Source organism: Centropristis striata, chromosome 3 (assembly GCF_030273125.1).
Source record: "Centropristis striata isolate RG_2023a ecotype Rhode Island chromosome 3, C.striata_1.0, whole genome shotgun sequence".
NCBI lineage: Eukaryota > Metazoa > Chordata > Actinopteri > Perciformes > Serranidae > Centropristis > Centropristis striata.
In genome coordinates, this window is record NC_081519.1 from 2452982 (window position 1) to 2468237 (window position 15256).

Sequence of the window (15256 nt, forward strand, 5' to 3'; positions counted from 1 at the left end):
CCATTAGACAACAGGGTCCGTACTGGTGCTTGAAATCCTTGAAAATGCTTACATTTTAATGGTGTATTTCCAAGGTTTGAAAAGTGCTTGGATTTTGGATAAAGTGCTTAAAAAAACGCTTGAAATTCTTACTGTATTTCTCTTGCAATCTGACTATAGATTATTTTTTTATTTTTTTATCTTTACTGAGGCCAACAGGTTACATACAACATAAGATATTTTCCCTTCTTAAAAAACAAAACATAATTTCTCTTATATGTACAGGTTCCTGATACATAGGAAAAGAAAAGAAAGGAAAAGAAAACTAAATCATAGAAAAGATAACCATCAGGATTTTCATTCTGTATCCATAGATATACATCATCAGTTTTCTTCCCAGGCCCAATTTTTTAACATTTTTACGTATTAACATTATGAACAGTTAGAACATAAGAGGGAGTTTCACTTTAATTCTCTGAAAGAAAAGAAAAAGGGACATGCATACACATAGATAATTACAACAAGACAAAAACAAAAAATACGATAATCACATGTTCAATGAAAAAAATAATTGAATATTGCAATTTGCAAACTGTACTTTTGGTTGTGTAAAGTGTAAAACCATCGCTGTCGGTATGGTTGAGTGAAATTACCCCTTTTAGCATGTAAGAAATAATCTAAAACAGAAAACTTTCAACTGTTGTAAGGTCCTGGAAAAGCTTGAAAATGGACCTTAAAAGTCCTTGAAAAGTGCAGTTGAATTCGACCGCTGAAAAAGTGTCTGAACCTTGATTATAAGACGACATCTTCTACACGTCACTGTAGTGACCAGGATTAAAACCTAAAATTATTTGCAGTTAAGTCTGAAATTATTTTACTGCAGGTTTTGCAGACGAGAAAAAAAAAAAACACAACATTGTAATTTGATTAAATACTAAAAAATATAAAGTATGAATAAAGACCTTACATTATCCCCCTGCCTCTTCATGGATGAGAGGCTGAGCAGCCAATTTTTATAAAAGATGGCAGCCTGTCATCACATATGTGACTGAGTTGATCTGATGCATCCAATTTTCATTTATTTTATTAAGGTATTTTTTTTAAATCTTTTTTTTATTTTTTTAATGAGCATACTTGGCATCCTGTGTTTATTTATGTATTGGTATTATTAGCATAATTGTTAATGTTTCTCTGCTTTTTTGCCTCCCTATATATTATTATAATACTATGTTTTTTGTTTTGTTTTGTATTTATTTTTCTTTTGTGGTTCTTTGTTCTAATGTACCCTTTAAAAAACAAAAATGTGGAAAACAGCTGTGGAATAAGTTATGTCTTGTACTGATGCTTATGAAGGCTAATTTCCAATAAAAAAATATATAAACAAAAAAAAAAAAAAAAAGACCTTACATTATTTCAAGATGTATTTGGTGTTATTGAGCAAATGAGATAAAGATCAAAGCCATATTTCCTATCCTAGCATTAGGACATGACAGTGCATAAAAGCCTGCTTCCCCATCATGTGAGGCCTACATCCAAACTAAACAATACAGTGACTTATACTATGTTCCTTGTGGGGTTACAGCAAGTACTAAAAACATGCAAGATAAAATGTACTGAGTGGTACTCAATGTTGGCAAGCATTGAATAAAAAAAAGCAAGTAAACCTCAATGATAACTAGAGCAGCAGTGCTGGAAAACCTGAGGCTGCTCTTACATAATCTGTGCTTTTATAGTTAGTCTATAATATCTTCATGGGAAAAAAAAATCTAGAAGTGACGAGCTAAATATATTAAAAGAAGCCAAATGTCAATATATTAACTGTCGTACTATAAATGCTGAGAATAGATATTATAAGATGGATTACAAATGTGTGAGGCCTCTAATATCTTACTGAAGAGGACAGCTCTGCTTTCAAAATGGCTTTTAACAAGTGACGAGCTAAGACAGGATATATAATATAGTGTACAGTCGGAACATTATGTCCGGTTGCCCCAAACCACCGCGAAAATGTTTTCCCGAGAAAAATTTGGCAGTCATTTGAGAAAAGACAGAGGCCATAACTTCAGAAGCAAATGTTCCTAGCTGCCACGAGTGTTAAGTCATTATCTTGAAATACACCACAGGTGTTTAATATGAGCGCTACAGTATATCGCCAACACTGGCATGCTTTTTTTTCTGACTTTTTTTTTTTTTGATCCATCTCCTCTACAGCCTGTCCACTGCTCCTGTCTGCATGTATACACTAGATTATTTACTTAAAGTCAAACACATATATGTATGTATGTATGTATGTATGTATGTATGTATGTATGTATCAAGGTTATAATAGTTTGGGATTTTTCATTACTTTTAGTTTTAATTTCGTTGTCTTTTTTTGTTTTTAAATTCGGTTAGTTTTAATTAGTTTTCAGAGTGATTTTTGCTAGTTTTAATTCGTTTTTATTTTTTGGAAAATGCTTAGTTTTAGTTTAGTTTTTATTAGTTTTCGTGTTAGTTTTATTTTTTTTGTAATGGGGTATTTGTTGGGTTTTAGATTCAGAAAGGTCACGATAAATTTCCTAAAACCAGATAGATGAAATAGATTTCATATCAACCAAAAAGGTTTACGTATGAAAAAAATTGACAAAGACGAAAACTAAGGACATTTTCTAGATAATTTTAGTTTAGTTTTAGTTAGTTAGTTTTTGTAACCACACAATACAGTTTCAGTTAGTTATCGTATTTTTAAAAACTCTCATTTTTATTTCAGTTAACGAAAATGTTTTTTCAATTCTAGTTTTCGTTATTTAGTTAGTTTTCGTTAACTATAATAACCTTGGTGTATATATATATATATATATATATATATATATATATATATATATATATACATATATATATATATATATATATATATATACATACATACATACATACATACATACATATAATGGAGTTCTTTGCTCCAGCTTGTTCTGCCTAGAGTAAATCTGCTTCAGTTTGTTATTAGTTCCATTTCAATGGATTTAGTTTAGGTGAAATTCAAGCACTTTTCAAGCACTTTCAAGGTCCATTTTCAAGCTTTTCCACCATCTTACAGCTGTGCTGTAAGATGGTGGAAAAGCTTACATATTTCTTCGAATACATACATACCAAAATTTATTATTTTAAGTTTTCATTTCAGGTTCTCCGACTCATTATATTTCTGTTCTATAGGATTTTGTTGTTAAAGAAATGCAGAGACAATTTTAAGCACTTTATCCAAAATTCAAGCACTTTTCGAACCTTGAAAACACTTTAAAATTCAAGCGTTTGTAGTTTGCATACATGCTGCCTCCTAATATTGTGTTACGTTGTAAAATCCAACTGAAGACTGAATGTTGACTCATTCAAATCTGTTCATCTATGTTTCAACTTCATATACATTCTTAGTTTGACACTGTTATTCTTCAACTTAGTTTATGGAGAAAATGTACCCGTTAAACGTGTACCCGTTTATTTCAGAAAATCTATTATCTGCATTTTGTTGTAAAATATGAGAAACTGGTAATGGGCTTTTTGTAATTATTTATAATGAGACTGAAGCTTTTGCTCGCTGCTTTTGAGTGGCTGAGTGCCTCAAGTTAACCCTTTGATGCACAACATGGGTCTAAAGTGACCCGATATGTATGAGTTTTTATGTTCTATATCTTTGCAATAAATTATTTTCATCATTCAGTATTCCAGATTTTCCTCGATTAGTTTGTTTTTGATCATCATACATCCTAATTTTTTATGTTTTATTTTATTAATTTTTGAATGAAATCCCTTTTTGTGTCACTACCCTTCCAATGCACAACATGGATCAAAAATGACCCAAATCCATGTTTTAGCTAGTTAGTTAGCTTTGCAAGCTACTTAGCTAAAAAATGCTTAACTACTTGGCTAAGTATTTAGCTAAGTAGCTTGCTAAGCTAACAACTTAGCTAACTACTTGGCTAAGTATTTAGCTAAGTAGCTTGCTAAGCTAACAACTTAGCCAACTTCTTAGCTAAGTATTTAGCTTAGTAGGTTGCTAAGCTAACTACTTAGCTAACTTCTTGGCCAAGTATTTAGCTAAGTAGCTTGCTAAGCTAACTACTTAGCCAACTTCTTGGCTAAGTTTCTTCTTAAAGTATGAGAGGCAAAACGGAAATAATGATCAGTTGTTATAAAAAAAACAAGATATTTAAAGAATACTTGGAATATTCAATCATAAAATAAGTTGATATCAAAAGATAGAGCACAGAAACACACAGCAAGCATTAAATAATGGGTCATTTTAGATCCATGTTGTGCATCAAAGGGTTATAGAAACTTCAACTCGGAGCATCTACAGATTTGGTGGGCCGCAAAAAAAACGTTTGAGCCAATAGATGGATGCCATACCACGTTCTTGTAGGCGACAGAGAGCAGGTTGCGCTCCTCGTTGCTGAGCTCCACGCCCTGCTCCGTCACGGCCTTCATGGCAGCCGCCATGTCGTCGTAACGCTCGGCCTGCTCTGCCAGCTTGGCTTTCTGCACCAGGTCGTTCTTATCCATTTTGAGGCTGCAGGGAGAAGAACGGGGGACCGGAAGACAGAGTTAGTGTTTGGACTTAAGCGCTGAGGCTCTCTCTTTACCAGCTGGAACGGGCAAAAAAGAAAAGACAGAGTGGGAGATTAGGCAGAATCGATGAGAACGACACAAAGACAACTGTGAGAGATAGTGGTGTGCAAAGATCTGAGGGACCGTGATATAAGTGGAGCGTGCAGAAGAAGGGGAAAGAGTTAAGGAAAAGGGAAAATCACTCAAGTGGAAAAGAGTATTGGGCGAGAAGTTGAAACATGTATAAAGATGCTTAACCATTTCATAATCAAATCACTTACACTGGCTAGGCAAAGGATAATTATAGTCACTGAGTGGATCCTAATATCACACACAGAAAGGTAACAAATAAAATGCAGCAGCAAAGACCCAGCAGCACTTTTTAAAAATGTCAAAAACCATTTCAATTCCAGCTCCCAGTTATTTCATCCCCGAGGGGTTTCTGCTCGCCAGATGAATCTGTAGGTCTAAGTAGGCCACAGCCTCGCCTCCATCTCCTTCATAGCACTGTTAACTCTGCACTCTGGGCTTTTACCACTTTTAAGCATCTACAATTTAATATTCAAATGATTTTAATAACTTGTATATCCCTTACTTCTACACGTAAAAGTGCTAAAGGGTAAACTATGGCACCAGAATCCAGGTACACCCCTCAAAAATGCAAGCCAACAAGTTTGGTCACTTGGTGGAATGAGAACTCTTCCACCAGAGGGAAATTCAAACACCACCCACGGTTCACTGATGTTGTGATGCCTCTATTTGTATTTAATTGTATTTAATAGTTTATGTTAACGGTGTTTTAAATGTTGTAACTCATCACTTTTTATGCTGCTTTCTTGGCCAGGTCTCTCTTGCAAAAGAGATTTTTTAATCTCAACGAGACTTTTTTTTACCTGGTTAAATAAAGTATGTGTGTGTATATATATATATATATATATACATATATATATATATATATATATATATATATATATATGTATATGTATTCCTGTAGGTTAGCTTCGTTTGTACCATTAAGGCTGAGTCCTTGCTGCGGTGGACCCGGGTTCGAATCCGGCCTGTCCGCATGTCTTCCCCTTTCTATCCATCACTTTCTAATAAAGCATGACCAAAAAAGAATCTTAAAAAAAATTAAAAATGTAACAGAAACTCCCAGGAAATGAGGGAGGAGGAGGGTGGGTTAGCTTCGTTTCACTACGACATCGTCGGTAAATCAAATAAAAATGACTTACTTCTACACATAAAAGTGCTAAAGGGTAAACTATGGCACCAGAATCCAGGTACACCCCTCAAAAATGCAAGTCAACAAGTTTGGTCACTTGGTGGAATGAGAACTCTTCCACCAGAGGGAAATTCAAACACCAGCCACGGTATTCCTCTAGCTGACTTTGGGCTTGAGGAAGGGTTTTCTTCTAGTTTCTTGTACTCTTTTTTTTTTTTCCCCTCTCTATTAATTACATTCTGGTTTTCAGCCAAAGCTGTTCCAAGCATTTTGTGTTTTTTTTCTAAGAGACTTTATTGGCAGATATCAGATTTAATTAAAATAGTTTCAATGAACGTGGTCTGCAGTCTGATCCGAGTTGTTTAATGTTAAGTCTCCGTGGATACCAAGTTCTGATCTAATACAATAAACATTACCTTTGATTAACAGAAAATGAAAGCGAGCCAAAACTTATTACATACTTGAAGTAATTCCACAAAGAATTAAAAGCCTGTTGTCTGGCTTTTTATTGTTCTTCATCATTGACAGCAGTCACAGCAGCTGTAGATGTCTATATTAGCTTTTCTAAATACAACACTGCTGTTTTATTTGAGTATTGCTGCGTGCAGAACTGCTCAAACTCTGTCGTGTTTCATGGGGACTGAAGGTGAACAGCGGTTTTTAAAGTCCTGCCACAAACTGATTGGACCGAGGTATAACGTTAGCTACTCCAGGATATTATTAGCTTTAAGCCTTCCTTGTGTGGATTCACACTAACACAAATAAATCTCCAAAGTCACAGTTTAAATAAAAAAACACTGCAGCAGCTTTTACTTTTAGAAATGGCGTCATGCGGATGTGCAGTGCCTGGCTTTAGAACAGTCAAAAAGCTTATTTTTCAATCATTTCACAGATCATTCTTCCAATTTGTTTCAGCATTTACCATATCTTCCTGCATATGCAAGGTGTAGAGAAGGTATTGTGCAGTAGCTTTCCCTTTAAGATCACTATGCTGTCAAGTTGCAACTGGTAAAGCACCCGTCAATACTGTGAACGGTGTCTTCTGTCTCAGCATGGAAACCTGCATCTCCTTTCGGAGGCCTCTCTCACTAGCACTCTTCTCACATCGACAGTTAGCTTTGTCTTTTTAGGAAAAGACTTCTGCAGGCAGATTTCCAGTCGTGCCATTTTTTTCAGATTTGATCATCCTATGACATGATATACAGTCATCGAAAAATTATTAGACCAGCCTTGTTTTCAATTTCTTGTTCACTTAAATGCCTGGGACAACTAAAAGGTACATTTAGTCATTTAGCAGACGCTTATCCAAAGAGACTTACAGGGAAAAAAGAGGAACAATCAAGGTATAGTTGGTACAGTTTTTTGGACAAATATAACAAATTAGCTCACAAGAGTTTAATTTAAGAGCTGATATCTAGACATTTTCCATGGTTTTCTTGATAATTTTTGGTTATTATCAAGAAAACTATGGAAAATGTCATTTCAAAATGACCAATTTGATGTTTTAGTGGTTACATTATGTGTATCAAATGCACATTATGTTGACATCATGGTGACCATTGCCCCTCCCAATTATTATTTGTGTATTCACCATGAAATTTAAAAGAGGCGGTGCATTCCCCCATGTGTTAACATTGTTCAGTCCATTTAATTGCTCATGCTTGTAAGCTAGAGCGGCACAATTTTGGTAAAAATATCTAGTTGTGATTATTTGAGCTGATATTGCACTTGTCATGTGATTTACGATATTGGAAGGAATGATCATTTTTGCACCATTATTCTCATTTTCCAGTTGAAAATAAATTAAAAATGTTACAAATGGTGTATTTTTTTGTGAGGATCTGTGCCAAAACAAATAATTCTGTCTGTAGAATACAATTTGTAGGCAGGGATCACAATAGTTTATTCAGAATTGTATTTTTTTTAACATGTTTTATCTTTGATATTGTGCCTCAGGTGATTTTGGATATTGCACATGTCCATATTGAAATTTCAGTAAAGTTTAGAATAATTGTGCAGCACTTAAATCATTTATCCCAGAGGTACTTTTAAATCACTTAAAAATAATTATCAGTAGCTCACATCACTCCAAGGATGGACAAGACAATATTTCCCATAAGTCTATACACATGTCATACTGCTTTGGTAGCTAAGGGGCAAAAAAATAATCAGAAAAAAAGTAATTCACAAATATGATCCTGTTGCCACTCTGATGGACTTCCTGTGGTTTATAGGAAGAAAAGCCTCACAGCTTGGACCGCACCAATGGCACCGTTCCAGTGCTGATTCAAGCGCTGAATCATAAAATCAATTATCTGCTAATATTGAATGCAGTTCTATTCATCCACCAAAAAGCAAAATGGTGAGACCATTAGTGTACTGGGTAATTATATATTCTGGTACCCATTTCCTCCATTACAAGGCACTTATTGGGAAGAAACCAGAGATCCCTCTAATTTCAACAGTATTGTTTTGTGGTTGACATAGAATCTCATAGTTTTTTAAGTTCCTTAATCGAGTGCGAGGTTGTGTTTTAGCAGCACCTTTTAATTGCATTAAATTGGTTTAAAAGGCAATAAATAAAAGATTAATTACCCTCATTATGTATTTAAATACATACAGATTAATCAATAGACAAGACACTGTTGGATTTTGTATTGGAATGCTAAACCACTTACAAAAAATGATTGCAGAACAGTTGCTGTTTACTTTATATTTATTCATTTATTTTATGAGCTAATCAATACATTAAATTACTTCTATCTTCATGTATTTTAGATCTTTAACAATACCTAATTGATTGTACATTTTTGCTTTAAAAGTTATTTCTAAAATTCTGCCAAATTTGCTAATTTCTTAACCTTCCATGAGTTAAATGATAGTAAACAATCAGATTCTGGGAAATTGACATGGCCATATAACACAATTAGCTTTAAAAATTGTTTAGACCAAACAATTAGTCTGTTTTTTGAGAAAATAAGCTAATTCATAGTGTAACTGCAGTCCTAGTTATGTTTATTACTGCTACTTTGTTTTACAACTTTCAACACAATGTTAGGAAACCTTAAAATATTGGTGCAAGGTGGTTTTCTGCTATTGCCAAAATCCACCCAGTGTTAGTTTTACTTTTAAAAAAAGTTGCTATTTATTTTTACAAACTTGACAACATGATAATCAAACAACCACAGACAATATAGTTTTATTTTGTATGGAAATGCCAATCTTATGAAAATGTAGTAGTAATGAGGAATGATTAAAAAAGGGTGACTATAATGGATTTCACATCTCTGACAAACATTTAACCTTAAATGTGCTAAACCATGATTTTACTTGTAAAACCAGTTTTTTTAAGCTCACCGTTTCATGTGTGAGTGGTATCAGGTTTATCAAACTAAACTCCTTCAAAAACCTTTTCCATTGATTTAACCACTATGTTTTTTTCAACAAACCAATGAATTTGAAAGGGGCATTAGTAAGCACAAACAGGAGAACATGCACATTGTAAATGTTAGGGAAACAGTAAAGGCTTTTTTGGCAAAGTTGAAAAGGAAGTGAATCTTCAGCCTGCTACAGGCTGCATGTGGCTTTAGTTTAGTTTAACTTTTTTATTTCGAACATGTGCCAGTAACACAACAAATGAAACTGAAAAACAAATAAATCCAATGAGAATAATCAAAACAATAGCAAAAAAAAAAGCTATAATGTGAACGCAACATGTCCAAAAAGGAGTAGGATGAAGTATATGCTTATTTAAACCTACCCCTTCACTACTCAATTGACATTTTCCCCCCCTAAACATACATATTTATATAATACATATTTACAAAAAAATAGATTAAATAAACAAATACATAAATCATTTATCACATATGAAAACACCCGATTGTTAAAGCCCTTCTTCCTCCATGTACCTCGTGAAAACCATGTGTTTGTACTGCTTTTTAACACGGTGCTGTCATTTCAACAACGTCTTCAGAGCTAATCTGATTCATTTGAGCATAGTCAGGGTTAACAATTTAACATTGCGTAAAATAAAGCTGATTGTGGCTACAAGTAGCGTTAGTTAACCGCCTCAGCGACCCGCAAATCGGTTAAAATTGATCCAAATTGGCCTCTTCGATCAGCTGGCAGGCCACCAACATGCTATCACTTAGCCATGCTTGCATGGTTAGCAGGCTTATGCGCACCGAGAAAAAAAAACGACTACATCATCTAAAACAGCACACAGAGACACGCTGGAGAGCCTGTAAAACCATCACCTCGCTTCACGTTTGACAAGTACGCTGCAAAAAAAAAAAAAGAAACACCCATCCAGGCCTTGAATATTGTGTCCTGAGGGTTTGGTCGGCCTGCTAGCAGCTACGCCCTCCTTGTCGCATTCCCCTGCGGAATTTTAAGATGGAGAGATAGATTACCAGCTAGCATGCTAACTGGACGTCATAGCACGGCCATTGGCTTTAAAACGTTAGCTTAGCTGATAGCATCGGCTGACCCAGATCACTTTGAATAGCGGACACAATTATTATGTGAGCTGAAAGTTAAGCTGAAATGATTAAATGCATTAAAAGGCATCTGTTCCGCTTCACCCCCTGTCCACTGTTGGTTAGATGATATCAAAAGAAAACGGTGTAAAAATGTAATGGAGGGGCTGGTACCATTAAGGCTGAGTCCTTGCTGCTGCTGCGGCGGACCCGGGTTCGAATCCGGCCTGTTCCTGCCTTTACCGCATGTACCGTCACTTTCTAATAAAGCATGAAAAATGCCTAAAAAAATAATCTTTAAAAAAACCTCTCGTTTAAAAATGTAACGGAAACTCCCGGGAAATGAGGGAGGAGGGTGGGTTAGCTTCGTTTGTACCACTAAGGCTGAGTCCTTGCTGCTGCGGCGGACCCGGGTTCGAATCCGGCCTGCCCGCATGTCTCCCCCTTTATATCTCTCACTTTATAATAAAGCATGACCAAAAAATAAATCTTTAAAAAAAAAAATTAAAAATGTAACGGAAACTCCCGGGAAATGAGGGAGGAGGAGGGTGGGTTAGCTTCGTTTGTACCACTAAGGCTGAGTCCTTGCTGCTGCGGCGGACCCGGGTTCGAATCCGGCCTGCCCGCATGTCTCCCCCTTTCTAATAAAGCATGACCAAAAAATAAATCTTTAAAAAAAAAATTAAAAATGTAACGGAAACTCCCGGGAAATGAGGGAGGAGGAGGGTGGGATAGCTTCGTTTCACTACGCCATAACAGGGCAGAGCAGCGGACATCGTCGGTAAATCAAATAAAATCAAAATTACTTTATTTATCCCCGAGGGTGAATCCAGTTAATCTGGTAGAATATCTGTTAGAATGAGCCTGATGGCTGCAGGAGTGAAGGATCTTTTGTATATCTCCGTCCTGCAACGGAGAGAGAGAGAGTCCACTGCTGTTTTTTTTTTTTTTTGGTCCATAAAGGTTTTGTAAAAACGCTGCAAGGCGAATAATAAATAATAAAGCCAGAAATATCGGTTAACCAGGCAGCTCAGTGATAGCCTTAAACGGGTAAGTTTTTTATTTATTAGCTGTACTTTAGCATTGGCTGCTAAAATGCTGCTTTCAACGACGGCCTCGGCGGCTAAGCTGTCAAAATGGCCAAACTTGGGTGCTGCTGCTTCTCCTCCCTACACGGTCACCGCGCACCACGCATGGCATCCACGGGAGTCTGGGCCTTCACGACCACCGACCGGCCCCGCACCTTACACCGCACATACAGCATTAGGTGCCAGGTGATTTTTTTTAGCGGGTTATTTCTCGCTCTTTGGCCACAAGTCTTGGCCTAAATCTTCGCACCCAGCCCTTAAACCACAATAGGCACCTTCCGCTGCAGAGGCAGGGAACGGGGCCACCGCTGGGGCTGCTGTCCCCCCGCTCCGAAGAGCGTCCTCACCCCGCATACAAGACAATAAACCAAGTGATATGTAAGTGAACTCACATTTAGAGCGTGCTAGGAATCCCGATTTTATTCTGTGAACGATGGGAGTTTATCGAGCCGTCCTCCGCTCTCTCACTGCTCAGGGTATTCAGGGCAGTACCACTTCCGCCTGCTCTGACACTTCCGCTTCCTCTAAACCCCACCCCTCCCCCCGCCAGTATCCATGGCGACCGCGCCAGGGGGTTTCCCGAGCATCTTGCGAGGGGCTTTGACGTCAGAGAGGGACCATGGCAACCGCTACGGGATGACGTGCGCCGGTCTCCGTGGCAACTGTCTCCATGAGGCCGCTGCGCTGCTGTCGTATCTGAGTTCAGCATCGTGTCAGCTGACTGTGTGTGGGTTCTACACTGATTTATACTGTTATACTCTCCCTCCACGCCACCTACACACCCACTGCAAACACTCTACCATCATCTTCATCTCTACTGTGTAGCCTCTGATTCATTTGTGCATTTTAAAAAAGGCTACAAGGTTAATTTATCTGTCATTTCACAATTGAACAATGAAATGTAATTTGTAGCCTCTTGATGCTGCACGCACACACACCAGGGATGCTCAAAGTTTTGATGACTGAGTGCCAATTTAGGGAGCCAGAATATTATTAAAGACCATCAATCCCACTACAAATTACTGAATGCATGCTCTAAAATGGAGGGTTAGTTATTTTATAGATTATTCCATATATATATATATAATATATCAATATATATATATATATATATAAAAGATATATTGATATATTTTTAAATGTGATATGGAATTAGACCATATCGCATATATCAATATAGTTCAAACACAAATTACTGAATGCATGCTCTAAAATGGAGGGTTAGTTATTTTATAGATTATTCCATATATATATATAATATATCAATATATATATATATATATATATATATATATATATATATATATATGTATGTATATATATATATATATATATATAAGATATATTGATATATTTTTAAATGTGATATGGAATTAGACCATATCGCATATATCAATATAGTTCAATTTTTTTCTTTTATATAGGCCTATATATATATATATATATATATACCCTCTGGTATACATTGATTGATATATATTAAAAGGTTTATTTGTTCAATGTTGGCCCGCGATTTTCTTCAAGTTTTAAATTTTGGCCCATTGTGTATTTGAGTTTGACACCCCTGCTATAAAGTCTGGAGCTATTTTGTCCGTTTTTGAATCCTTTCCATCCTGCCTGTATACACCACTTAAAAATGTTTAAATGCCATGTTGGTATATATTTTTTCAGCACAACCTCTATATGACCTAACAATAATTGATTTTTTTATTCTGTCTTACTGGATCAACATTTTGAACCAAAAAGGAACAAAGAAGAAACTCTGTTTTTTTCTAGTAGTGTGACTGTATTTTTTTGTGTCTTGTGTGTTTAGCGTAACAATTTTGGTCATTTGGTGTATTTTTTAGTCATTTTGTGTCTTTTTGTGTCTTTTTTTGGTCATTTTGTGTCTTTATTTGGTAATTTTGTGTCTTTTGTTGTCTTTTTTTAGTCATTTTGTGTCTTTTTTGGTCATTTTGTGTCTTTTGTTGTCTTTTTTTAGTAATTTTGTGTCTTTTTTGGTCATTTTGTGTCTTTTGTTGTCTTTTTTTAGTAATTTTGTGTCTTTTTTGTCATTTTGTGTCTTTATTTGTCAATTTTGTGTCTTTTGTTGTCTTTTTTTAATCATTTTGTTGCCTTTTTTGGTCATTTTGTATCTTTTTTTAATCATTTTGTGTCTTTCTTTGGTCGTTTTGTGTCTTTTTTTAGTTAGTCCAACATAAAATGTGATTTTGAATCTTTTTCTTACTTTTGAAACACTATCATGCTCAATAAAGAATTTTAAATGTTGCAAATGTGACCAAAGGTGTCAAATCTACCATATAAGAGGGTTCCATCCAGTTCTATCATTTGATACTAAATCTATTTGAGCTTGTCTCCAGTTTTACTTGGTATATCATCATCAAACTGAAACTGGCCTCATGGAGTTTACAGCCAGAACTTTAGAGGTAAATGTACAGTAGGGCTCCACGCTGCTTTGTTTTCTAGTCTGATGGAGGCAACAAGTCTGGATTATTTGGAGCTTTTGGACTCCACAGGGTTAATGATGATGCAAGGGTTAGAGCCCGTTGGATTCATAACTCATGGATCCGTGTTTTTGTTTTGTTTATAGTCTTCCACGTTCTAGAGCAGTAGTTCTCAACCTTTTTTGAGTCGCGACCCCCAATTTAACATGCATGTTGTCCGCGACCCCCGCTCACTGAACACAATCTCACATGCACAGTTCAGATCACCCAAAAAAGAAACAAATGACCAAAAAAATACAAAATGACTAAAAAAAGACACAAAATGACCAAAAAAAGACACAAAATGACAAAAAAAAGACACAAATTGACTAAAAAAAACACAAAATTACCCCAAAAAGACACAAAATGACCAAAAAAGGAAACAAAATGACCAAAAAAAGACACAAAATGACTAAAAAAAGACACAAAATGACCAAAAAAAGACACAAAATGACTAAAAAAAGACACAAATTGACTAAAAAAACCACAAAATTACCCAAAAAAGACACAAAATGACAAAAAAACAATGTTCAATGTTCTTTTACATGCCTCTCCTGTAACAAATGAAGATTTAATTCACCATTGCCATTATCTTCTGATCTGCCATCAACTTTTCTGCACAGAACACTCACAGAACCTGCTCAATTGAAGGTTTTGTTTTTAGTTCAGCGTGTTTGTCTGTTTATCAGCAGGATTAAAGTTCTGGCCACATTTTGATGAAACTTGGTGGAAGTGTGTCGTATGGGCCAAAGCAAGAACCCATTAAATGTTGGCCTCCACTCACCAGGCAGACACAGGAATTATGTTTCACTTCCATTAACAATGTAAGGTAGAGCAGGCGTTGGTGGGGGGCGGCACCCTCTGAGTGCACTTGTAGCTTGTTTTTGTTTTAGTTACTCTAAATTTCATGTGAGGCACACAGCACATCAACAAATAACGGAACAATGTGTGTGCACAACAATATTTTATTATGTTCACCTGTTCAACTGCTCGTGAACTCAAATATCTAGTCAGCCAATCACACGGCAGCAACTGAACACATTTAGACACGGTGAAGACGAGCTGCTGGAGTTCAAAGTGAGCATCAGAATGAGGAAGAAAGGTGATGCAAGTGACTTTGAACGTGTCATGGTTGTTGCTCTGAGTATTTCACAAACTGCTGATTTAACCCTGTGGAGTGTCCAAAAGCTCCAAATAATCCAGACTTGTTGCCTCCATCAGACTAGAAAACAAAGCAGCGTGGAGCCCTACTGTAAATTTACATTTCATGTTGGACTAAAGGACTAAAAAAGACACAAAATGACCTAAAAAGACACAAAATGACTTCAAAAAAGACACAAAATGACCTAAAAAGACACAAAATGACTTCAAAAAAGACACAAAATGACCAAAAAAGACACACTAATAGACACTAAATGA

At 35.9% G+C, this 15256-nt stretch overlaps 1 protein-coding gene across 1 annotated transcript in view; it reads right to left on the reverse strand.

The window, feature by feature from the left end:
• The window catches only part of ywhaba (tyrosine 3-monooxygenase/tryptophan 5-monooxygenase activation protein, beta polypeptide a), a 38286-nt gene extending 26394 nt beyond the window's left edge, over positions 1 to 11892 (reverse strand). Inside the window, exons 1-2 of the mRNA XM_059330262.1 lie at positions 11747 to 11892; positions 4366 to 4525 (exon numbers count right to left, since the gene is read on the reverse strand). Coding sequence (XP_059186245.1) covers positions 4366 to 4518 — 153 coding nt within the window. The 5' untranslated portion in view covers positions 4519 to 4525; positions 11747 to 11892. The remainder of the gene's footprint in view (positions 1 to 4365; positions 4526 to 11746) is intronic.
• Between the last annotated feature and the right edge of the window lie 3364 nt (positions 11893 to 15256).